The sequence below is a fragment of the Salvelinus fontinalis genome, chromosome 1 (genome assembly GCF_029448725.1).
Source record: "Salvelinus fontinalis isolate EN_2023a chromosome 1, ASM2944872v1, whole genome shotgun sequence".
Classification (NCBI taxonomy): domain Eukaryota; kingdom Metazoa; phylum Chordata; class Actinopteri; order Salmoniformes; family Salmonidae; genus Salvelinus; species Salvelinus fontinalis.
Window position 1 is genome coordinate 79265319 of NC_074665.1, and position 25862 is coordinate 79291180.

At 42.9% G+C, this 25862-nt stretch overlaps 2 protein-coding genes across 3 annotated transcripts; one reads left to right on the plus strand and one right to left on the minus strand.

The window, feature by feature from the left end:
- Positions 1–2144: 2144 nt before the first annotated feature.
- LOC129862432 (X-ray repair cross-complementing protein 5-like) lies at positions 2145–7374 on the minus strand. 2 transcript variants are annotated; one of them, XM_055934120.1, is made up of 13 exons: positions 7222–7374; positions 6356–6447; positions 6154–6266; positions 5771–5912; positions 5333–5584; positions 4955–5141; positions 4618–4804; positions 3869–4037; positions 3539–3700; positions 3290–3419; positions 2986–3086; positions 2734–2850; positions 2145–2569 (listed from the first exon to the last, which is right to left on the minus strand). In XM_055934120.1, exons 2-13 carry the CDS (start codon positions 6423–6425, stop codon positions 2370–2372), a joined length of 1830 nt encoding a protein of 609 aa, XP_055790095.1. In that variant the 5' UTR covers positions 6426–6447; positions 7222–7374; the 3' UTR covers positions 2145–2369. The 2 variants fall into 2 exon arrangements, with proteins under 2 accessions (XP_055790095.1, XP_055790104.1); XM_055934129.1 differs by lacking the exon at positions 7222–7374 and adding an exon at positions 6565–7147.
- Positions 7375–8136: 762 nt separating this feature from the next.
- LOC129862445 (desumoylating isopeptidase 1-like) lies at positions 8137–14801 on the plus strand. The gene is made up of 6 exons (XM_055934142.1): positions 8137–8621; positions 8846–8867; positions 9032–9101; positions 9524–9633; positions 9776–9898; positions 12937–14801. Exons 1-6 carry the CDS (start codon positions 8531–8533, stop codon positions 13028–13030), a joined length of 510 nt encoding a protein of 169 aa, XP_055790117.1. The 5' UTR covers positions 8137–8530; the 3' UTR covers positions 13031–14801.
- Positions 14802–25862: the final 11061 nt, after the last annotated feature.

The window sequence follows — 25862 nt, forward strand, 5'->3', positions numbered from 1 at the left end:
TTAGAAGGATCCAAAATGAAGTAATTTTCCCATTTACCCAAGTACAAACCAGCGTAGGAAGGGCTGTAGCAAGCTCCCATGGCACATCCTTTGACCTGTTTAAAAATACAGTCCTGGAAGATAAAGATGTTATGATTAAGTGTCCATTCAGTCAGTGATACAATGAATTCTGTAGGAGGCATCTCAGTTTAGGGCCGGGTACTCAAGAAATGGTGCATCGCTGCCAAACCTTGTTGATGCTCAATGGTGGTGTATAGAGACTCCACATCCATGGTGACTAAAAAGGAAGCTGTACCTATATTCTTCAATTCCTTAATTTTGTTCAACACATCTGTGGTATCTTGAAGATAGGCTGGAAGTGACATCAGAAAAGTCTTAATAAAGTAATCAATGTACTTAGAGATGGGTTCTGTCAGACTTTCATTACCACTAATGACTGGTCTGCCTGGGGGGTTTTCAAGATTTTTGTGGATTTTTGGAAGAAGGTAAAAAGAAGCCATTGACTGCCATTGAAAAGAAATTTGAACTCATTGTCTGAAATGTAACCATTTTCCTTAGCTTCTGTGAGGATCCCTTTCAATTCAGTTTTTAGGTCCTCTGTAGGGTTGAAGGTAAGAGATTGGTAGAATTCGTATTGTCTAATTGACGGTAGGCTTCTGTCACATATTTGTCTTTACACCACACTACTGTAGCACCACCTTTGTCTGCTTTTTTTAATTACAATCCGTTCATTTTTGGACAATGATTCAACTGCATCCCTCTCCGTCTTAGAAAGATTACATCGTGTTTTGTTGGAATCAATTTTACCCTTAAACAGATTCTCCACATCAAAATTAACTTTCTTGGCAAATGTATTTAGTGTGGCATTCTGGACTATGGGACAAAAAGTGGACTTGGGCTTAAAAGGTGTTTTTGAGGGAACAGAAACTGCCTGACTTGAGACACTGGCGTCTGTAGTTGGAGAGATGTTTTGCTTGTACCAGGCCTTCAGATGTCCTACCCTAAATGACAAATTAGTCCACAGTTATCTTCCGGGTGACTCTCAAAAAACTTGGCTTGACCACAAACCGAAGGGCTCTTTTAAATGTAACCAGTGCAACCATTGCAGTAATATTGCACAGAAAAAGTATTTTGTTGACACAGCTTCTAAAATGGAGTATTACCTCAAGCATTTTATTAACTGCAAAACCACTCATGTCATCTATAGATTAGAATGTCCACAGTGCAAGGTGTTCTACATTGGACGGACAAAGAGACGCCTTCAAGATCGCTTGGCGGAACACAAGTACGCCATACGGGTAGGCAATGAAGACTACCCCATGGCAAGGCACTACAAGTCCTTACACCATGGCAACCCTGCCTCCCTACAAGCTATGGGTATTGATCATGTTCCGGCCTCTATTAGAAAAGGGGACCGTCTTAAACAGTTAAACCAAAGGGAAAGTTTTTGGATTTACAAACTACAGGCCACTAAGTACCCTGGTTTAAATGAAGATATGGATTTCTCACCCTTCCTGTAGGGTCGTGATGGGTCCATTTGCTGTCATCTAGTGGGCATTTTGCTCAATTGCCCTCAGCTATGTTTGGACTGTTGTTCATGTTTTGCTGTGGTCTAGTGTACTGTGGAATATATTGCTTTCTTGTTCTGGACACTTCTCCCAGTCATGGTTAGGGTTGGAACTGCCTCTCTGGGTGTTCTGATGCTTCTAGCTTGGAGTTGTATGCTCATGATAACATAGCTACAGTATTTCACCTTTTCATGTGTATATTATTGCTTACTAGGTGTGTCCAATTTGGTAACCACTCCCTCTTCTAATTAGGGCTAATTGGAAAAGCCTTTCAAAAGAGGACATTGTATTCTCCTTTTTCTGTACTCCCTGACGAAGGCCATGCAGCCGAAACGCGCCGTTTTTTAAACAACTTTGTTTCTATTGAACATGCCATACTAATAAAGGCATTTTAATTAATTATATGAAGAGTGCCTTGGTCCTCCTTTCTTTTTGATGACTTGTACAATCTATTCCAAGGCGCACTGAAGCTGTTCTGGCAGCCCGTGATGTCCCATCGCCCTATTAAGACACTACGTTGATGTTTTCTTTATTTTGGTAGTTACCTTTATGTTCAAAAACAACAATTACAGACAATTATATAAATTGTTCCTTTTCATTTTTTATTAAAGTTTAAAACATGTAAAGAAACAAATATTATTCTAGCAACACCAATGAGAAACTTTCCATTTTAAGTACAGTGATATCTCAGACTAGAAACCTTAAAATGGAAGCCTAAAGATAGACCAATAATCCTGCCATCTGGTGCCTCTGACCAGAATATCGACAGCGTAGATGTCAACATATTTTGACATGTACGCCTCATTTGTTGAGCTGTGCAGTCAGGGCGTCTATTAGCTCCTGTTTCTTGGTCCCTGTGACCTTCACCCCAAACTGCTTACAGGCGTCCTTCAGCACAGGCACCGTCAGCTTACCCAGGGTGCCTTTCTGTACGTGACCCCTCAGCTCGTCCTCAGACATCTCCACCTTGGGCTTCTTTTCTGTGCCGCCTGCCGCCTCAGCTGAACACACACAGGGCCAGGATGTTACAACAACCAGTATTTCAACAGTGAGACTGCCAACTACTACTCTGTTCTTTCTTACCACATGGGCCAGAACCAAATCTCTCCTAAAGGACACAAAGCAAGTAAACCATACACCACAATATAGATCATACAGAACTCACCTGGTTTGCGTTTGGGTGCAGTCTTGCCCTCTGGGTTGTAGTCAGCAGGGTACACCAGATCTCTGAACTCTTGAGCCAGGGAACCAAGACGCTGGTCCATCATATTCACATTGGGCACTGAGAGAGGGAGAGAGAGAAAGATAGATAAGGAGATTGAACAGAAAGAATGGACGAGAGAAAGCGAGCTTGAGCACTGCTAAAAAAAAAGCATGTGGGCCAATCAGAAGCATATGATGTGTGTATTCATCTTACTGGTGTGATCATCTATGTGCTCTGGGGCCATGAGATCTAAAGCCAAGGCTTCCAGGTTCCTGTAGTGCTGCTGGAGGACTGGGTTCTCAAACGCATCACTCCTGGAACACAGGAAGAGCAACACAGACAACACAGGAATGGGAATCTCAAGACTCATTCAGGTCATATTCTAGGACGTTTATAATAGTGTTCCCCTTGTTTTCTGCTATTCTTTCACTGTTATGTTTTATGCTTTAACTCTTTTCAAAATGTGAATCCTGGTATGAAATAATGTTTAGTATTCACTGTAATAAAAGGGCCGTACCTGTATTTGAAACGCAGCTTGTGTACCATCTCCTTCATCTTGTCCACCTGAGGCTCGGAGGCCGTGGGGAGCTGAGGAGCGTCCAGGGTACGGATGTCATCCGCGTAGGGCAGGAAGATGCCATGGAAGCCTGAGACAAACACACACACATACACACACGTCAATACAATTAGTCTGAACGTTTAAAAGTATTTTAATTGTGTGGTATTTGTGCAAGACCACGGCTGCAGTGGGACCCAATGACTGTACCTGGAGCCGCAATCTGGGCTTGGCCATCATCCACCTCCTCTCTTTGGGGCACCAGCGCTAAGAAGCGTGGGGGAGAATTACGAATCCGTGTATATTTACACAGAGCGAATACGTTCCTCACACTACACCTGCGCAGCAACGCTGTGAACACACAGGCACTCCCTGGGATGGAAAAACAGGACATAATGAGAAAGGGGTTAAAGTTGGAACTCAAAATGGAACTTGGAGAACGAACATGGGCTGACGTTTCCCCGATTACATTTTGACTTGTAGTTATGTTTTCAACTGTCACCGTTTCTCTTCCCATCATAGTGACAGGTTCACACACACCTGTGACCGCCTCCTCCTCTGGGTAGATGAAGACAGCAGATCTGAGGTGGTGGTGCAGTTTGAGACGCTCCATGGGCTTGAACCCAATCAGCTCCAGACCCGGGTCAAAAAACTTCTTTATCACATCCACCTCGTCTTTCTCCATCACTATCTGCCTGCCTGCATACACCTATACAGACAACACACATCACATCTAGACTGAAATTAACCGGACAGAATGAGAAATATGAAATCATACTTTTTTTTTTTTTATACCCATTTTTCGTGATATCCAAATTGGTAGTTACAGTCCCATCCCATCGCTGCAACTCCCGTACGGACTCGGAAGAGGCAAAGGTCGAGAGCCGTGCATCCTCCGAAACAACCCAGCCAAGCCGCACTGCTTCTTGAGACAATGCCTTCTTAACCCTGAAGCCAGCTGCAAATGTGTCAGAGGAAACACTGTACACCTGGCTACCGTGTCAGCGTGTCCGGCCCGCCAAAGGAGCGCTATGGAACAGGAACATCCCTGCCGGCCAAATCCTTCCCTAACCCAGACGACACTGAGCCAATTGTGCACCGCCCCATGGGTCTCCCGGTTTCTGTGCCGGCTGTGACAGAGCCTGGACTCAAACCAGGATCTCAAGTGGCACAGCTAGCACTGCGATGCAGTGCCTTAGACCACTGCGCCACTCGGGAGGCCCATACTTTCTTTGATACACTTTAAATATATATTTATTTGGTTTTATTTGCGATTCCCACTTAGTTACCTGAACCCTCTTGGTGTCGCTGGGGAGCAGCAGACTGCCCGTCTGTGTGTGGTAGAGGCGTGTCTTGGTGCGGACTGGCTCGTTGTTGTCTCTGTAGAGCTTGATGGCGTTAGGCTTCTTGGCCTGTAGGGCCGTGATGTACACACCCACTGCAACGTTCATCCCTTCCCCCAGACACAGATTCAACCTGAGACACAGAGGACAAGAGAGGAGCCATCAGCAACCAGGGCCCTATTCAGTTTTATTAAACATTTGTAACATCTAAACATGTCCTATAAGAACACAGGGCCACGCCTATACAATGATGAGGAAAACAGTGCTGGGCTGTGCTCTGTACCTTGCGACCGATCTCTTCTTCATCTCCTTGGCTCTGACCCTCTTCTGGAGGTCCTCCAATTTCCCACAAGGATCCATCTGCAGGCCCAGCTCAGCCTCGTCCTCGGGGGGGCTCACCACGTCGCAGAAGAAGAGCGAGACGTCGAACCCACCTGGCTTCATCAGATGCATCAGGTCTATCACCACACCTGTGAGAGAGAGAGAGTTCACTGATCCAACATTGTTTGTGATAAACTAAACATTTGCAAGACCAAGATGTATTTCCGGCCCCTTTCAAACCCCTTCACCTTCAACCCTGTTACATCAAGGAGGCCAACTGCCATAGAGATACAACTATGTATGTTCTCTCTCTTTGACAACTGCCTTCCCCCAGACCCACCAGTCTCTTTGAGGTCGCTAGCCTTGGTGCGGGCCTGGCGGTTGCGCTCGCTGTCTCCCCCATGTGGTGTGTCACGGCAGGTGAAGATCATGAGGCGTTTGTGGGAGAGCCGAAGCTTGATGTCACTGTAGAGGTTGGAGCAGCACCACAGCGCCTCACCCAGGTTAGTATTCCCACTGCCCATGGTCTCTCCTGCCACCTGGGCACCCTTCTCCCCACGCAGCCCGTCCACATCCTGCACCCGACGGGCACCTAGAGGAGAGAGAGATGGGAGGAGATAAAAGAAAAGGATAGACAGAGAGATAGGTGAGGAGGAAGAGTAAAGATAAGCAGATTGGAGATACACAGAGAGAATAATAACAAATGTTCAAATGGGTTCCAGAAGAATCCAAGACTCTTTCAGAACACACACTGAAACAGCAGGCCAGGGGGACATACCAGGTGAGTCCAGGTCATGGTAGATATAGACATGCTTGAAACTGTTCCTGGGGTTCTTGCTCTGTTCCGTCCCATAGAACACTAGAGCCACCAGGTCCTTGTCACTGCTGATTATTTTACTGGTGTAGACGCTGCGGACACACTAGGGAGGGAGAGTAGCACAATACAATAAAACACTGTCAAAGGGCTAAGTAGGACCACAGAGATAAAGAGAGGAGTGGGAAAGGGCCATCAGTCATGTCACTTTTCATGGTGCTAAGAGTTCAGTAATTTTGATCATGTCTGAGATAAGGAGAGAAAGAGGCAGGGGAGGGAGGGGGTGAAGAAAGGACAGGAAAGGGAAAGCAGAGAGGGAGTTAGAGACAGTGAGAGAGAAAGACTACCTGCATGGTCATGTCAAATGGCGAGGGCTCTTCATCCTCCCCCTTGATGAACATCTCCTTGGAAGCATCCACCAGAAACACCAGGCTGTCACGCCCTGTGCTCTTATAGTCCACTGTGGAAAGGGATTACATTACATTACATATGCTAACCCCCATTCTATTCAGTATTGATCCATTCAATCACCATCAATGTTGGTCTTACCTCCAGACTCATCCCTTTCCTCTCCATCCACATCTTCATCTTCATGGTGGTAGTCGTTCCACTGTGCCATTGAGGCATGCACTAGTCTTGCCCTGAAAATAACAAGGAAACAAACGCATACGTGCACACACACAGTGTGGTTGTTATAAAACTCTGATCAGGTGATACCAGGCAATGTCAGAGGCAATTTAATGTGGCACTCCTGTCACCTTTTGGGTAAGTGGCTAGTTAGTTCTTGAGAACTCAAGGAGGGTATACACACTTCACAGTTGCCCCACCTTGTGGGTTCTTAGCTGATAGTATGGACCACAGCTACTCTACCTCCCCATGTGAACCACAATCCCGAAGCTCTGTTTACTCCCGACACTCTAAACGCAAATACGCCACTTGCGATAAGGTTTTGTAAACCTTTGGAATGTAACTTTTATATAAGCGAGAAATAATATTTAAAATACAAAACACACACTTTTACTGTGCACAGTTTAGCAAAGTTACACCCGGCTGTTTTCACACACTGCCTCAGCTACGATATCTCCATTACACCAATACGTTCCACATTTCCGGTGCTTCTTAAAAATACAGCCGTGTGCAACTTTCAAACTGCATGCGGTAAGTCTTCTGTATTTGATTATTTTCTTCCCCTACTTATATTCAAGTTAAGTTCCAAATGTTTCCAAAACTGTATCCAACACCTGCATTTGCGTTTAGACAGAACATTTGGCGGAGCGTTGGGGAATAGGCTGCAGACAACTTTTTGAATATAATATAATCAGTTTCTAAACGGTGTATGGTTATCTAAGCATCCACTTATCAGCATAAATAAGAATGCACTCTCATTTAAACTATACAGCCGAATGAAAGCATACCTTATGGCCGAGTGTATGATGTTACAAAAGTGATTTCGGTGGAATTAGTTAGCTACAAGCCTTGTTTTGTCTTGATGCAGGTGTCGATATCAGACAGTAGTCTTGTCACATAGTTTAATTGCGTCATCAGTTGCGACGTGAACGCGCATTACTTTTTCTATGGTGAAAATGTTGGTGGGTTCATGTAAAGCCAAATGTGCATAGTGCCATCTACTGTGCGATTGAGGTAGAGACGATTTATGAAACAAATATCGTCAACATATTTGTCATATCAATCGTAAAACTCACTTGCATAAACACAAGATTTCTTAATTTGATTACGGATTCTTGCGTCCATTTCATAATATTTTATCAGACGCTTTCACGATGTAGGTCGTCACAGTCAACTGTTTGAAGCTAGCCACAATAAGGATTGTGGAATTTGCAGTTTCCCTTCAAAATAAGATTCCACCATTGAAACAGGCAAATGAATACAAATAGTGGAATAATACCTATTTGGACTAGATGCCAAACAAGGTTGGATGTTTTTATATACATTCAAAAAAAGACAATAAGTAGTTAATTTGACACAAAAAAGTAAAGAATCAGTTGAAATCGCACTGTGGATGTAATTAGACTTCCGTATTGCAATGGGGGCATACTTATAATAAGCACTATCAAATCAAATCAAACACACAATATGCTGAAACACTTAAAAATAACTTTTTGGCGTCAAATTAACTACTTGTTCTCTTTTGTTGAATTTATATATCAATATACCAAACTTGTTTAGGATGATCTAGTCCAAATATGGTATTATTCCACTATTTGTATCCGTTTGCATGTTGCAATGGGTGACTTTTATTTTAAACGCTACCCAAAATTCCACTATTGTGGCCAATTCTTATTGCTGCTAGCTTCACACAGGTGTCCCAGTCTCACTCTGTCCATTCATTGGCTGTTTTTTAAGCCGTATGAATGGGCATTTTTGACAGATGTATTTTGTTTTGAGTCACAGTGACACAGCAACAGCTGACTAGCATGTTTGTTAAGAGCTTCGTTACGGTCGTGACTCGTGAATTTGTCTCAATTATTAGATATTCGTTGTAATTAAGCTTAGCTACTATATGACTTTTTATTTTGCCCAACATAAGGCATTTCGGACTATTTGTGTTTTTCTATTTGCGGAACCAGAACGAAATATAATAACTTAACTAGTTACGTTAGATAACACTAGTCGGATAACTAGCTAGATAATAATAGCTAGCTAGTTCGTACACATTGAAGACAACACAGCACTCAACCTAATTTTACACCACCAAGCTGAATTATGGATCCAAATAACACATCGTACGCTGTGAAACTGTACGTTTACGATATATCTAAAGGAATGGCTCGCCAGCTGAGCCCCCTCATGCTAGGTAAGTTACTAACGCGTTAGTTAGCTAACTAACGTTAGTTTTGCTTGGAATATACATTGTTTTACCCGCGGATGTAGAGTTTGGATTGATGAGCAGAGGCTGCGGATGCATTTTAGGCCTATGCGCTGAATTTAGAATCAATTTCTGTATCTTAGGTACACCAAGTTCGCTACAAAATGTAAACTTAATGTATAACGTTATCAATTATTCTGTTCTATTCACAGGTAAACAGCTTGATGGAATATGGTGAGTAAATTATGTATTTTTTGAATGATTGAAATCCTTATTTTAGTGAGGACAAAGGTCAAGTTATGTACACCTTTTATATTTTCCCCCAGTGTTTTTAAGTTTGTTAATTGGGAATCCGTCTTTATGTGAAATAAACTTTAGCTTTTTTTCCTCTCACTTAGGCACACTGCTATTGTTGTACATGGAGAGGAGTTTTTCTATGGGGGAGATGGCATCACAAACTGCCCACCTGTAAGACAATGTTTTATTCTATTCCTTCCTGACATAAACTAGACCTGTAAATCTCTTTCTTATTGGTGTACATAAGTCTAAGTTAGTTACCCCAAGCATAGATCTTGTTAGTTGTGATACAAAACGAATCCTGGGGCTGCATATGGGCTATTGGAGGACAACTGAGCAAGCAGGTGGCAGGTAGCCTAGCGGTTAAGTGTGTCGGGCCAGTAACCAACTGGTTCGAATTCCCAAGCCGGCAAGGTGGAAAAATGTGCAGTTCTGCAAGGCAGTTAAACCTCCAACAACACCTGCTCCCTGGTAAATTTAAGCCACCCCTCCGCACCTCTGATTCAGAGGGGTTGGGTTAAATGCATTTGGTCGTACAACTGACTAGGCATCCCCTTTCCTCTTACAAGCTGTTTGTATTTGTGTGTTTTTAGGGCGGAACGTCCCTGGGACAACCCAACTCCATAATAGACCTGGGCACCACAGAGGTGACTGAGGAGATCTTTATGGAGTACCTGTCTTCACTGGGAGAGTCCACGTACAGGTGAGGCTGTGGTACCTGGTCGATCTCAACCTGGTGGATCTCAACTCCACACGTAATGGCAATGTGCAGTCTCTCTCCCTCTCTTTCTCCCTTCTATCTTTACTCTGTTCCTATCTTTGCCTCACATCTTCTTTATCTGTAGGGGGAACCAATACCATCTGTTTGAGTGGAACTGTAACACGTTCAGTAACGAAGTGGCCCAGTTCCTCACTGGCAGCAAGATCCCCGGCCACATCACAGACCTGCCGGCTGAAGTGCTCTCCACGTGAGTTACCCCTCTCTCCCCTCCCCTGTCTCTATAGCAACAAGAACCTGTTGTCAGATATTTAGAGTGTAGTGCGGGAGCATGGCACAGCGATAGTCGAGCACATATTATTCATGAGTGACATGGGTAAGAATTCCACCCCTGACACTTTCATGCTGTCTCTCCTCTACCTGTAACCCTAAATCTACTTTCAATACTGTCTGAATAAAGAGAAAAATATGGAAGGAGGACAAGTCTCCGTTCACATGTAGAATGTAGACCCCACTCTACATGTGAACGGAGACTTGTCTTCCTTCCATATTTTTCTCTTTATTCAGACTATTGAAAGTAGATTTAGGGTTACATATATATCACACACACACACACACACACACACACACACACACACACACACACACACACACACAGTTTAAGTCGGAAGTTTACATACACTTAGGTTGGCTACTTAGGTTGTCATTAAACTCGTTTTTCAACCACTCCACAAATTTCTTGTTAAACTATAGTTTTGGCAAGTCGGTAAGGACATCTACTTTGTGCATGACACGAGTAATTTTTCCAACAATTGTTTACAGAGTTTATTTTACTTATAATTCACTCAATTCCAGTGGGTCAGAAGTTTGCATACACTAAGTTGACTGTGCCTTTAAACAGCTTGGAAAATTCCAGAAAATGGTGTCATGGCTTTAGCTTCTGATAGGCTAATTGACATTATTTGAGTCAATTGGAGGTGTACCTGTGGATGTATTTCAAGGCCTACCTTCAAACTCAGTGCCTCTTTGCTTGACATCACGGGAAAATCAAAAGAAATCAGCCAAGTCCTCAGAAAAAATAATTGTAGACCTCCACAAGTCTGGTTCATCCTTGGGAGCAATTTCTAAATGCCTGAAGGGTACCACGTTCATCTGTACAAACAATAATATGCAAGTATAAACACCATGGGACCACGCAGCTGTCATACTGCTCAGGGAGGAGACGCGTTCTGTCTCCTAGAGATGAATGTACTTTGGTGCGAAAAGTGCAAATCAATCCCAGAACAGCGGCAAAGGACCTTGTGAAGATGCTGGAGGAAATGGGTACAAAAGTATCTATATCCACAGTAAAACGAGTCCTATATCGACATAACCTGAAAGGCCGCTCAGCAAGGAAGAAGCCGCTGCTCCAAAACAGCCATGAAAAAGCCAGACTACGGTTTGCAACTGCACATGGGGACAAAGATTGAACTTTTTGGAGAAATGTTCTCTGGTCTGATGAACAAAAATATAACTATTTGGCCATAATGACCATCGTTATGTTTGGAGGAAAAAGGGGGACGCTTGCAAGCCGAAGAACACCATCCCAACCGTGAAGCACGGGGATGGCAGCATCATGTTGTGGGGGTGCTTTGCTACAGGAGGAACTGGTTCACTTCACAAAATAGATGGCATCATGAGGGAGGAAAATTATGTGGATATATTAAAGCAACATCTCAAGACATCAGTCAGGAAGTTAAAGCTTGGTCGCAAATGGGTCTTCCAAATGGACAATGACCCCAAGCATACTTCCAAAGTTGTGGCAAAATGGCTTAAGGACAACAAAGTCAAGGTATTGGAGTGGCCATCACAAAGCCCTGACCTCAATCCAATTGAAAATTTGTGGGCAGAACTGAAAAAGCGCGTGCGAGCAAGGTTGCCTACAAATCAAATGTATTTATATAGCCCTTCTTACATCAGCTGATATCTCAAAGTGCTGTACAGAAACCCAGCCTAAAACCCCAAACAGCAAGCAATTCAGGTGTAGAAGCACGGTGGCTAGGAAAAACTCCCTAGAAAGGCCAAAACCTAGGAAGAAACCTAGAGAGGAACCAGGCTGAGGGGTGGCCAGTCCTCTTCTGGCTGTGCCGGGTGGAGATTATAACAGAACATGGCCAAGATGTTCAAATGACCAGCATGGTCAAATAATAATAATCACAGTAGTTGTCGAGGGTGCAGCAGGTCAGCACCTCAGGAGTAAACGTCAGTTGGCTTTTCATAGCCGATCATTAAGAGTATCTCTACCGCTCCTGCTCTCTAGAGAGTTGAAAACAGCAGGTCTGGGACAGGTAGCACGTCCGGTGAACAGGTCAGGGTTCCATAGCCGCAGGCAGAACAGTTGAAACTGGAGCAGCAGCACGGCCAGGTGGACTGGGGACAGCAAGGAGTCATCATGCCAGGTAGTCCTGAGGCATGGTCCTAGGGCTCAGGTCCTCCGAGAGATAGGAAGAAGAAAAATAGAGAATTAGCGAGAGCATACTTAAATTCACACAGGACACCGGATAAGACAGGAGAAGTACTCCAGATATAACAAACTGACCCTAGCCCCCCGACACATAAACTACTGCAGCATAAATACTGGAGGCTGAGACAGGAGGGGTCCGGAGACACTGTGGCCCCATCCGATGATACCCCCGGACAGGGCCAAACAGGAAGCATATAACCACACTCACTTTGCCAAAGCACAGCCCCCACACCACTACAGGGATATCTTCAACCACCAACTTACCATCCTGACACACAAAGATCAAATCGGATAGATACAAACCTGACCCAGTTACACCAGCTCTGTCTGGAGGAATGGGCCAAAATTCCCCCAACTTATTGTGAGAAGCTTGTGGAAGGCTACCTGAAACGTTTGACCCAAGTTAAACAATTTAAAGGAAATGCTACCAAATACTAATTGAGTGTATATAAACTTCTGACCCACTTGGTTATGTGATGAAAGAAATAAAAGCTGAAATAAATAATTCTCTCTACTATTATTCTGACATTTCACATTCTTAAAGTAAAGTGGTGATCCTAACTGACCTAAAGCAGGGAATTTTTACTAGGATTAAATGTCAGGAATTGTGAAACTGAGTTTAAATGTATTTGCTAAGGTGTATGTAAACTTTCGACTTTAACTGTATGTATGCGCTATAAATCAGGACAGCTTGTTCAAAGCACAAGTCGCTGTGTATGTAGTTCATCATGTTACTCCCCGTTGATCAGATTCTAATTTGTGGTGTTCCACTCTGTCACCCACAGGCCTTTCGGCCAGGCGCTACGCCCTCTACTGGACTCCATCAATATTGCACCTCAGGGGGGCAACACCTTCAATGGACACTATGGCCAGAGATAGACCAGAGATAGACCAGAGATAGACCAGAGATAGACCAGAGATAGACCAGAGATAGACCAGAGATAGACCAGAGATAGACCAGAGATAGACCAGAGATAGACCAGAGATAGACCAATAACACAGGTGCACAGAGTAATATATTGGGTGGGAGATCTGCAGCTCACCTTTTGTGAGTCCCTTAGGCTGCGTTTACACAGGCAGCCCAATTCTGATATTTTTTTTCACTAATTAGTCTTTTGACCAATCAGATCAGCTCTGAAAAAGATCTGGTGGGAAACGATCTGATGTGATTGGTCAAAAGACCAATTAGTGACAAAAAGATCAGAAATGGACAGCCTGATGTATGTCAGTCAGTGGGCCAGGCAGAAACCTAACCCTACCTGACCTCTTTAATACCTTAACACCAACCCAGCCTGGCACACACCATCCCCAGCCGTAACTTGATTATACCTAATTCTCCCCTTTTCCACTATAAAGTTGGCCTGATCCGTGCCTGTATTTTAGTATGTCCACGGTTATCAAGATGGCCGTAAGTATATAATTAGATGGAGCTTTCTTCTACTCTCCGTAGGATCCCATGATCGGCTGAATGTAAAACTAGAGAGCTGCAAGGTTTTTCTCTAGAAAGTGCAGCTCTTTCCTACACGGGTGGGGGTAGGGTACCTTTTACATACCTTCTATGTTTTACTAAATAAGTATTAAGCTATTTTACTGTTATATTGTTTTGTGTTCTTTTTTAATTACCATGATGTGACTGGGTTGCCACTAGAGGGAGAGAAGGAAAGGAAAAGAGAAACAGCTAAAGTGGTGATAAAATCTAGACAAATTCTGACTTGCACTTGTCTTTGTATTGGGAACTTGCGTATTCACATGTCTTCTACCAACTGTCTTGTCAAGGTTTATCCATCCCTTGAATACATCGTCACACACTCTCAGGGTCATCATGCGTATGATGACCTCAAAGTACTGAATGTGTGATAAAAAAAAAAAATATATATATATATATATATATATATATATATTTTTATAACTAAAGAAACCACAACCGATCGTTTCAAATCGGAACAAATTAGTCATAATGGGCAGAACAAGCAAGGAGGTGGGCTGAGCCAGTTACAAGCTAGCGAGATCCTTTTGGCGCGTTCTAGCATACATTCGCATATGTCTGCTTGGGAACACCTACTCTGTGAAGTGCGCGTTTGCAATAACTCAATTCGCTTTTGCACTCAAACAGTGCCATTTTTAAACAACTTTAGCAAAGGGTAAATTCTAGGAAACTTAGTCCACTCTGTTCATAACAGATTAAAGTTTTGGCAACAGAACTGTATTGAGATTAAATGTTTCATCGATAAGCAGAATCTCGGCCAAAATCCATCTCATTCCATCTCCCGCTGCTGGCCACTGGACTTCCTCCCACTGGAAACGCTAAGCCAGGGGTGTCAAACTCATTCCCTGGAGGGCCTAGTGTGTGCAGGTTTTTGGTTTTTCCTTTCAATAAAGCCCTAGACAACCAGGTGTGGGGAGTTCCTAACTAATTAGTGATGTTAATTCATCAATCAAGTACAAGGGAGGAGCGAAAACCCGCAGACACTCGGCCCCCCGTGGAATGAGTTTGACACCTGTGCGCTAAGCGGATGCTTCACATTTATACAGTCGGTGAAATATCTGGCTCATTGTTCTATCTGTGTCTGGATCTTTCCAGAGTTTGTATTCTCATACATTTTCAAATGAGCAGGAATAAACCATATACAGGAATTCTCTAAGATTGAAATGTGGTGCATTCTTATGTTGGTCCAGCATAGGAATACAAAAATCACTCTTCATATCACAAGTCATGCCAATCTCCATTCACTTTTCCCCTGATATTAAGTATCAGTGATTTTTCTTTTGTGGTATATTTAGTTGGATAATATATATATATATGTGTGTGTATATACACAAGGCTGTCTTTAAAAAAAGAAAAGAAAGGGTAGATCAGCTTAATATTGTGGAAAGAATGTTGCTTCCATCAATGTAATTGTCTGCATCATTTCCAATCCCCCATATATTTTTGGGGTAAATATAAATATCCATACACGCATGCATATATATACACATATGTACATACACATACCTATATAGACATACATACTTTATAAAAGAATATACCTTTATTCCCCGCAAACCCTACCACCGATCCCCCAATTGGAGTAAACTAATAAACACTGGCTTTTACCTTCAATTTATACATCTTATACACATTTTACAGACAGTCTCTTTTACAATAGTTATTTTTTGTTTGTTTTTAGTCCTTCCTCTATTTCTGATGTCCATCCAGTTTGATTTCTATTTGTAACTGTGCTATTTCACAAAAGTTCTGAACCTATATACATTTTACAGACCCCGTATGTTTTACATTGTTTATCTTGTTATTAGTCCCACCCTTCAGCTCCATTCAACCCCTCCCATCTATCTCTCAACATCATCCATTTCGGATTTCTATTTGCCATATATTTTTCAACTGTGCTGTGATGCTTCACAAAATAATTGAACCTTCCTATTCTCATAGCTTCTACAGATTGTAAATTAAAAATAAGCATTTTTGCTAAAATAATTATTATATTATTGATTGATTGCCTATGGCTTTTCAAATCACCCAGTATTGCTATCTGTAGCGTTAGTTCTAGGCAAATGTTGCAATTCTTCAGCCATTTCTGGACCTGTGACCAAAAACGAGCTACATATGGACAATACCAAAATAAATTATCTAATGACTCTGCCTCCTCACAGCAGAATCTGCAGAGCTGGGATGATTGTATCCCCCATATATATAACATTTTATTAGTTGCAAGAATTTTGTATAGTAATTTAAATTGAAGTATTCAAAGTTTTGAATCCGGCGTTGTTTTGCGTATCAATTCATAAACCATGTGCCAATGAATGGGTACATCGAAAATCTCTAACCAACTATTTTGAAATTTATATGGCACAGCTGTCAGTTTTTTGGTCCTTAAATGAAATTGGTATATGTTTTTATTTATCACACTTTTCTTTAACCATTTATGTTCTTTAATACAGGGCCGACATACAAGTTCCTTACTTTTTTCACCTTCTACTTGCCTCTTCCATTTTTGTGGTAATGCTGCAATTAATTGGTTGTAATTTTGACTCGAGCGGACATTTCCATATGTCTGTGTTAGCTGCATGTGTGACAACTCCACCAGTCCTATTTATGATATAATTCACAAAAATGTAGACCTTTTTTAAACATTTATTCGAAAAATAGTTTTTTTAATCAATTAGTATATTTGAATTTTTAAACACAATATTTGTTGTATTATTTGTTCTGTCTTTTCAGGTGGATTAAACTGAAATTGCAGCCAACTTTCTTAGGCTTGTTTAAAAAATAAAGCTATTTTGAAGATTTTTACCTTTTCAAACAACCGAAAGTGTGCAAGTGTAATCTGAATAAAGGGGAAAAGGCCCTTCTTGAACATAGGATGAGATATTCGTACCAATTTACTAGAGAACCAGTTTGGATTTAAGTATAACTTTTGTATGACTGATGCCTTTAGTGAGAGGTCTAATGCTTTAACATTTAATCATTTCTGCCCTCCGAATTCATATTCGTTATATAAATAGACCCTTTTGATTTTATCTGGCTTGCCGTTCCAAATAAAATAGATTTTTTTTTGTTCATATAATTTAAAAAGCCGGTCACTAGGTGAAGGTAAAACCATAACCAAATAGGTAAACTGTGATATGACCAAAGAGTTAATCAGGGTGATTTTTCCACAAATAGACAGGTATTTTCCTTTCCATGGTAGCAAGATCTTATCTATTTTTGCTAACTTTCTATAAAATTTATTGGAGTGAGATCATTTCTTTCTTTTGGGATTTGTATACCGAGTATGTCCACATCTCCGTCAGACCATTTAATTGGTAAACTACATAGTAATGTAAAATTGCCATTTTTAGTGATCCAATACATAATATAGTACACATCATTATTTGGTTTTAATCCAGAGAGGATAGCAAAAGTATCTAGATCCTCTATGAAGCCGTGTAGAGACTCTAATTGTGGTTTTAAAAGAACATGAATCATCAGCGTACAATGACAGCTTAGTTTTTAAGCCACGGATTTCTAATCCCTTGATATTGTTTGATCTAATCTTAACAGCTAACATTTCTATGGCAATAATAAATAGATATGCCGATAGTGGATAAAGGCTGTCTTTACAAGGTAAATATTTTAATGAATTCCCTAATGTCCTTATATTGTTATAGCTATTGTATTATCAAGGCTAATATATTCAGTAATTCACATTGGTGTTAATATAACAGTTTATTTAACTTTAGTCCGTCCCTTCGCCCCGACCCGGGCACGAACCAGGGAGCCTCTGCACACATCAACAACAGTCACCCACGAAGCATCGTTACCCGTCGCTCCACAAAAGCCGCGGCCCTTGCAGAGCAAGAGGAACCACTACTTCAAGGTCTCAGAGCAAGTGACGTCACTGACTGAAAGGCTATTAGCGCGCACCACCGCTAACTAGCTAGCCATTTCACATTCGTGACATTAAGTCTATGTTGTGATATCACCCCCCAAAAATCCACCCTTACTGTCTCCGCTATTGTTTATATTTTACGAAACTCTTGCCAATGCTTGATAAAGAACATTTTATAAGTATTGTTGCCTGTGTCGTCTTGTGTTAACTCGACGAACTTAAGAAAGATCGAGAAGGACGGTGTTCCATAGTGAACTGCACACCACAGTGCAGTGTGTTACCAGCATGTCTATGGCTATTCTAGTTCTGGTAGTTTACTGAACTAACACTTAAGTTATCCCATCACCCAAATAACCAGTGATCAATGGGAGAGCGTTCTACATACGTTATGTGATGGTGTAAGATACTGTGCTACAGGAAAATACAAGTGCTTTTGATGATAATTCCCAGAATTTCCACATGGGGGGGATGGTGGTTTTCTACTTTCAGATTTTTTTTCATTGTCGACAGTATAGCTACAGAGGAAACACCACATGTTGTTGCTCATTTTATTTTTTTACCAAGTTATACAAATAACACTTATGAACGTCTCTTTGAGAGAGAGATTTAAGTCTTACAATAGTTCCATTGTATTTCACCTTCATCTGAAGTCAGTTGCATCAAAAACTTAACAAGAACATCTTCATATACAGTACTTACAGGTACAAATAAGTAGTTTATTTTTGATATACATATTTTTTTGGTCCAATATATCCTTGATTATTACGTTTTTATTCAGCACAATATCATACATGTATCACACTTCAGTTAGATAATTATATATTTGGTCATAGTATCTTAAACATTTTAATACTGCACTGTATAATTTTGCCTCAAGTCGGTACATTCATATTTTGCATTGGTCTAGTTTCATTTGTCTCAAACTAGGCTGTAGATTCAGTCTTCAGCTGGTGACAGCTGTGTTACTGGGCTGCAGTGAGAGACAGCCTGAGCTGTGGATCTACAACTGAGCAGAAGATAACCTTAGTCAGACAACATCAACACATCAGGGATTTCCAAAGGGGAACTGTAGAATCTGAATGTCAGATCAAAGTTTATTGGTCACGTACTCAGATGTTATCGCAGGTACAGAGAAATGGTTGTTTCTAGCTCCAAGCATACAATAATACCTAGCAATACAAAAACATTTAAGACGTATAATCCAGAAAAATACAGAAATTAAGAAATCAGAACGAGCAATGTCAGAGACTGGAATATAAGTAAGGAATAAGGCCCGAGGGTGTGTGGTATATGGCAAATATGCCACTGTTAAGGGCTGTTCTTATACATGACACAACGTGGAGTGCTAGGACACAGCTCTTAGCCATGGTATATTGGCCATATATCACAAACCCTCAAGGTTCCTTAGTGCTATTATAAACTGGTTGCCATCATAATTAGAGCAGTAAAAATGTTTTGGCGTACCCATGGTATACGGTCTGCTTTACCATGGCTTTCAGCCCATCAGCAGTTAGGGCTTGACCCACCCAGTTTATAAATATATGCAGTACCAGTCAAAAGTTTGGACACATCTACTCATTCAAGGGTTTTTCTTTATTTTTACTATTTTCTACATTATAGAATAATGTAATTCCAGGTGACTACCTCATGAAGCTGGTTGAGAGAATGCCAAGAGTGTGCAAGGCTGTCATCAAGGCAAAGGGTGGATACTTTGAAGAATCTCAAATATAAAATATATTTTGAATTGTTTAACACTTTTTTGGTTACTACATGTGATTTTTCATAGTTTTGATGTCTTCACTATTATTCTACAATGTAGAAAACAGTAAAAAATAAAGAAGAACCCTTGAGGTGTGTCCAAACTTTTGACTGGTGCTAATATATATATATATATATATATATATATATATATACTGCTCAAAAAAATAAAGGGAACACTTAAACAACACAATGTAACTCCAAGTCAATCACACTTCTGTGAAATCAAACTGTCCACTTAGGAAGCAACACTGATTGACAATAAATTGCACATGCTGTTGTGCAAATGGAATAGACAAAAGGTGGAAATTATAGGTAATTAGCAAGACACCCCCAATAAAGGAGTGGTTCTGCAGGTGGTGACCACAGACCACTTCTCAGTTCCTATGCTTCCTGGCTGATGTTTCGGTCACTTTTGAATGCTGGCGGTGCTTTCACTCTAGTGGTAGCATGAGACGGAGTCTACAACCCACACAAGTGGCTCAGGTAGTGCAGCTCATCCAGGATGGCACATCAATGCGAGCTGTGGCAAGAAGGTTTGCTGTGTCTGTCAGCGTAATGTCCAGAGCATGGAGGCGCTACCAGGAGACAGGCCAGTACATCAGGAGACGTGGAGGAGGCCGTAGGAGGGCAACAACCCAGCAGCAGGACCGCTACCTCCGCCTTTGTGCCTTTGTGCAAGGAGGAGCACTGCCAGAGCCCTGCAAAATGACCTCCAGCAGGCCGTCATTCCTGTTACCAAGAACTCTAAGGCGTCTTGCCACAACGACTACTGCCCTGTAGCACTCACATCTGTAATCATGACGTGCTCTGATAAGCTGGTTATGGCACACATCAACTCCATCATCCCAGACACCTTAAACCCAATCCAATTTGCATACCAGCCCAACAGATCCATAGACAATGTAATCTCAATTGCACTCTACACTGCCCTCACTCACCTAGATAAGAGGAATACCTATGTGACAATTCTGTTAATTAACTACAGCTCAGCGTTCAACACCATGGTGCCCTCCAAGCTCGTCACCAAGCTTAGGACCTTGGGACTGAACACCTCCCTCTGTAACTGGATCCTTGACTTCCTGATGGGCCGCCTCCAGGTGGTGAGGGTAGGCAACATCACCTCCGCCACACTGACCCTCAAAATGGTGGCTCCTCAGGGATCTGTGCTTAGTCCCCTCCTGTACACTCTGTTCAACCGCGATTGTGTGGCCATGCACAACTCCAACACCACCATCATGTTTGCTGAAGTCACAACGGTGGTAGGCCTGATCAACGCTGACGATGAGACTGCCTACAGGGGGGAGGTCAGTGACCTGGCAGTGTGGTGCTGGGACAACAACCTCTCAACGTCAGTAAGACCAAGGAGCTGATCGTGGACTACAGGAAACGGGGAGGTGAGCACATCCCCATCCACATTGGCAGGGCTGCAGTGGAGCAAGTCGAGAGCGTCAAGTTCCTCGATGTCCAAATCAGTAAGGACTTAAAATGGTCCAAACACACGCACACCGATGTGAAGAAGGCGCGACAGCATCTCTTCCACCCCAGGTTGGAAAGATTTGGCATTGGCCTTCAAATCATCAAAAAGTTACTGCTACAGCTGCAACATTGAGAGCATCTTGACTGGCTACATCTCTGCTTGGTATGGCAACTGCACCGACCTCGAACGCTTGGCACTACAGAGGGTGGTACGGACAGCCCAGTACATCACTGGGGCTGAGCCCCCGGGACCTCTATATTAGGCGGTGTGAAAGGAACGCCCGGAAAATTGTTAGACTGTTCTGAAGTGGCCAGCAATGAGTCCATCTAAATCCCATTGAAAACCTGTGGAGAGATCTGAAAACAGCAATCTGGGAGAACTGGAGCTGTTTGCACAAGAGGAGTGGGCCAAACTGCCTATACAGAGATGCAGGAAGCTCATCAATGGCTATAGGAAGCTCCTTATTGTAGTTATTTTGACCAAAGGCTGTGCTTCCAAAAATTAAGTCTTGGGTGTCAATTATTTTGTCAGTTACATTTCTGTTTAGTTTCTGATTTTAAATGGATATATTAAGTTCTGAATCAAAAACAAAGGTTATGTAATATTAATGGTGAATTAAAGAATATTGTAGAGACCAAATACTTTGGTCAATTTCAACTTATTTTGGGGGAAAATTGTGAGTTTCTTGAAAAAAGTGCAAGGCTGCCAATATTTTTCTCCACGACTGTACATATCTAGCTCTATCACTCCACTATCCCTGCACATTGTAAATATGGTATTGGCACTGACCCTGACCCTGGAACTGACGCTGTATGTAGCTACTGCCCCTGTATATAACTACTGACCCTTGAACTGACACTATATAGCTACTGACCCTGGAACAGACACTATTTATAGCTACTGACCCTGGAACTGACACTATTTATAGCTACTCACCCTGGAACTGACACTATTTATAGCTACTCACCCTGGAACTGACACTATTTATAGCTACTCACCCTGGAACGGACACTATTTATAGCTACTGACCCTGGACCTGACCCTGTATATAGCTACTGACCCTGGAACTGACACTATTTATAGCTACTGACCCTGGAACTGTCCCTGTATATAGCTACTGACCCTGGAACTGACCCTGTATATAGCTACTGACCCTGGACCTGACCCTGTATATAGCTACTGACCCTGTATATAACTACTGACCCTGGAACAGACACTATTTATAGCTACTGACCCTGGAACTGACACTATTTATAGCTACTGACTCTGGAACTGACACTATTTATAGCTACTGACCCTGGAAGTGATCCAGTATATAGCTACTGACCCTGGACCTGACCCTGTATATAGCTACTGACCCTTGAACTGACCCTGTATATAGCTACTAACCCTTGAACTGATCCTGTATATAGCTACTGACCCTGGACCTGACCCTGTATATATTGTATATACTGATTAGAAAAGGGTAGAGGAGAAGATGAGGAGGTAGAGAAGATGAGGAGGGGGTGAGGAGGAATAGAGAGAAGCTGAGGAGGTGGAATAAAGAAGATGAGGAGAAATAGAGAGAAGATGAGGATGAATAGAGAGAAGACGAGGAGGATTAGAGAGAAGATTTGGCGGTGGAGAGGAGAAATAGAAAAAAGAGGAGGAGGAATAGAGACGACGAGGTGGAGAGAGAAGATGAGGAGGTGGAGATGAAGAATAGAGAGAGATGAGGGGGAGAAGAGGAGGAATAGAGAGAAGATGAGGTGGATATGAGGAATAGAGAGAGATGAAGAGGTGGAGATGGGGGAATAGAGAGAAGATGAGGAGGAATAAAGAGAAGATGAGGAGGTAGAGGGGAGGAATAGAGAAGACGAGGAGGTGGAGGGGAGGAATAGAGAGAGATGAGGTGGAGAGGAGAAATAGAGAGAAGATGAGGAGGAATAGAGAGAAGAGGTGGAGTGGAGGAAAATAAAAGATGAGGAGGTGGAGGGGAGGAATAGAGAGAAGTGGAGGAGGAATAGAGAGAAGAGGAGGTGGTGGAGAGGAGGAATAGAGAGAAGAGGAGGTGGTGGAGGGGAGGAAAAGAGAAGATGAGGTGGAGGGGGGAATAGAGAAGATGAGGAGGGGGAGAGGAGGAATAGAGAGAAGAGGTGGTGGAGGGGAGGAAAAGAGAAGATGAGGTGGAGGGGGGAATAGAGAAGATGAGGAGGGGGAGAGGAGGAATAGAGAGAAGAGGTGGTGGAGGGGAGGAAAAGAGAAGATGAGGTGGAGGGGGGAATAGAGAAGATGAGGAGGGGGAGAGGAGGAATAGAGAGAAGAGGTGGTGGAGGGGAGGAAAAGAGAAGATGAGGTGGAGGGGGGGAATAGAGAAGATGAGGAGGGGGAGAGGAGGAATAGAGAGAAGATGAGGAGGAATAGAGAGAAGAGGTGGAGTGGAGGAAAATAAAAGATGAGGAGGTGGAGGGGAGGAATAGAGAGAAGTAGAGGAGGAATAGAGAGAAGAGGAGGTGGTGGAGAGGAGGAATAGAGAGAAGAGGAGGTGGTGGAGGGGAGGAAAAGAGAAGATGAGGTGGAGGGGGGAATAGAGAAGATGAGGAGGGGGAGAGGAGGAATAGAGAGAAGAGGTGGTGGAGGGGAGGAATAAAAAAGATGAGGAGGTGGAGGGGAGGAATAGAGAAGAAGAGGAGGAATAGAGAGAAGAGGAGGACGTGGAGGGAAGGAAAGAGATGATGAGGTGGAGGTGAGTATTATAGAAGATGAGGAGGGTTAGAGGAGGAATAGAGAGAATATGAGGTGAAGAGTAGAAATAGAGAGAAGATGAGAAGGTGGAGAGTAGGAATAGAGAATATGAGGAGGGATAGAGAGAAGATGAGGAGGAATAGAGAAGATGAGGAGGAATACAGAGAAGATGAGGAGGAATAGAGAAGATGAGGAGGAATACAGAGAAGATGAGGAGGTGGAGAGGAGGAATAGAGAGAAGATCAAGAGGTGGAGAGGAGTAGTAGAGAGAAGATGAGGAATAGAGAGAAGAGGAGGAGGTGGAGGGGGGGAGAAGATGAGGTAGAGGGGAGGAATATAGAAGATGTGGAGGGTTAGATGAGGAATGGGGAGAAGAAGAGGTGGAGAGTAGAAATAGAGAGAAGATGAGGAGGTGGAGAGGAGGAATAGAGAGAAGGTGAGGAGGAATAGAGAAGATGAGGAGGGATAGAGAGAAGATGAGTAGGTGGAGAGAGAAGATGAGGTGGAGAGGAGGAATAGAGAGAGGATGAGGAGGTGGAGAGTAGGATTAGAGAAGATGAGGAGCTGGAGAGAGATGAGGAGGAATAGAGAGAAGATGAGGAATAGAGAGAAGATGAGGAGGGGGAGAGAGAAGATGAGGAGGTGGAGAGGATTAGAGAAGATGAGGAGGTGGAGAGAGAAGATGAGGTGGAGCGGAGGAATAGAGAGAAGATGAGGAGGGGGAGAGGAGGAATGGATAGAAGATGAGGAAGTGGAGAGTGTCACGACTTCTGCCGAAGTCGGTCCCTCTCCTTGTTCGGGTGGTGTTCGTCGGTCGACGTCGACAATCTTCTAGCCATCACTGGTCCATTTTTATTTTTCCATTGGTTTTGTCTTGTCTTCCTTCACACCTGGTTCCAATCCCATCAATTACATGTTGTGTATTTAACCCTCTGTTTCCCCTTGTTGGAGATTGTTTGACTGTATGTTAGTGCTAGTATGTGTTGGTGCGCCACGGTTTTTGTACCCATTTTATATATTTTTTTGTATATTTTGGTTTTTGTAGTTTGTGAGTTCTTGTTAAATGACTCTCCTGCACCTGACTTCCCTGCCACCAACACGCACACCTTACAGAGAGGAGGAATCGAGAGAAGATGAGGAGGTGAGACAAGGAATTGAGAGAAGATGAGGTGGAGAGAGAAGATGAGGAATAGAGAGAATATGAGGAGGAATAGAGAGGAAATGAGGAGGGGGAAGGCATGTGCGAGGTAGGAGGTAGTAATGCATCATCATCATGACTAGGGGGTAGGCCATCATTGCAAATAAGAATTTGTTCTTAACTGACTTGCCTAGTTAAATAAAGGTTAAATAAAAATATAAATGACTCATGTATAGAGCGTAGTTGTATTCATTCCCTTCATTAGCGTTCCACTTCCGGAAGTGGATTCATCTGAAGCTTGTTTGTGCTCAACTTCCACCTTCCAAGAGACAGTAGTATCGATTTGGCTTTGTTGATCCTAAGTACACTTTTCCGTCCCATCGTGTTGGTTTTAGAACTACTGCCACTGACTAGAGGTAATTCTATTACCAGTCCCAGGCCTGTTATGTGGCATTTAGTCCTAGTTGCACCTGTATCTCATGCCCTAATAAAAGTATCCTACTGTTTAACAGCAGTTATGTTTCTCTATTCCTCTTAGTGCAGTCCTTCAGTGGTTAATCATTGTCCTGGTAAACCAATATGCACCACTTGTAGAATGGAGTGCTTCCCATACTATTTAAATAGTCTCGTAACACCTCTAGACCTGTAGTCTGTGCCCTTTTACTGTCCGTTCATCAGGGGGAATACACAGAAACACCTCCGCCACTCTGGGGTGCGCTCAGAAATACTCTCTAGCTTGGTCCCAGATCGGTTTATGCTTTTGCCTACTCCACTATCATTATCAAGCCATGACAATTCCATAAGGAGCTGGCAAGAGAGAAGAAACAGACTGACATCCAGGCTAGACAGTCCCCAACCCCCCCCCCCCCCCCCCCCCCCCACACACAGGGAAAAATAAATGTGTACAAATGGACTTTGTCCTTTCATCCGGTTTTCCTCTGAAGATCCTTGGAGTGATCTCCCTCTCTCTCTCTCCATAACTTGCTCTCTCCCTCCCTCTCTCTCTCTCTCTCGCCATAACTTGCTCTCTCCCTCCCTCTCTCTCTCTCCATAACTTGCTCTCTCCCTCCCTCTCTCTCTCTCCATAACTTGCTCTCTCCCTCCCTCTCTCTCCATAACTTGCTCTCTCCCTCTCTCTCTCCATACCTTGCTCTCTCTCTCCCTCTCTCTCTCCATACCTTGCTCTCTCCCTCCCTCTCTCTCTCTATACCTTGCTCTCTCCCTCCCTCTCTCTCTCTCTCTCCA

Coding starts and splice junctions, on each gene's coding strand:
- LOC129862445 (XM_055934142.1), top strand. CDS start 8,531: ATGGATCCAAATAACACATCGTACGCTGTGAAACTGTACGTTTACGAT. Junction 9,102..9,523: donor GCATCACAAACTGCCCACCT/GTAAGACAATGT, acceptor GTGTGTTTTTAG/GGCGGAACGTCCCTGGGACA. Junction 9,634..9,775: donor CTGGGAGAGTCCACGTACAG/GTGAGGCTGTGG, acceptor CTTTATCTGTAG/GGGGAACCAATACCATCTGT.
- LOC129862432 (XM_055934120.1), bottom strand. CDS start 6,425: ATGGCACAGTGGAACGACTACCACCATGAAGATGAAGATGTGGATGGA. Junction 4,038..4,617: donor GCGACACCAAGAGGGTTCAG/GTAACTAAGTGG, acceptor TTGTCTGTATAG/GTGTATGCAGGCAGGCAGAT. Junction 3,087..3,289: donor AAGCTGCGTTTCAAATACAG/GTACGGCCCTTT, acceptor CCTGTGTTCCAG/GAGTGATGCGTTTGAGAACC.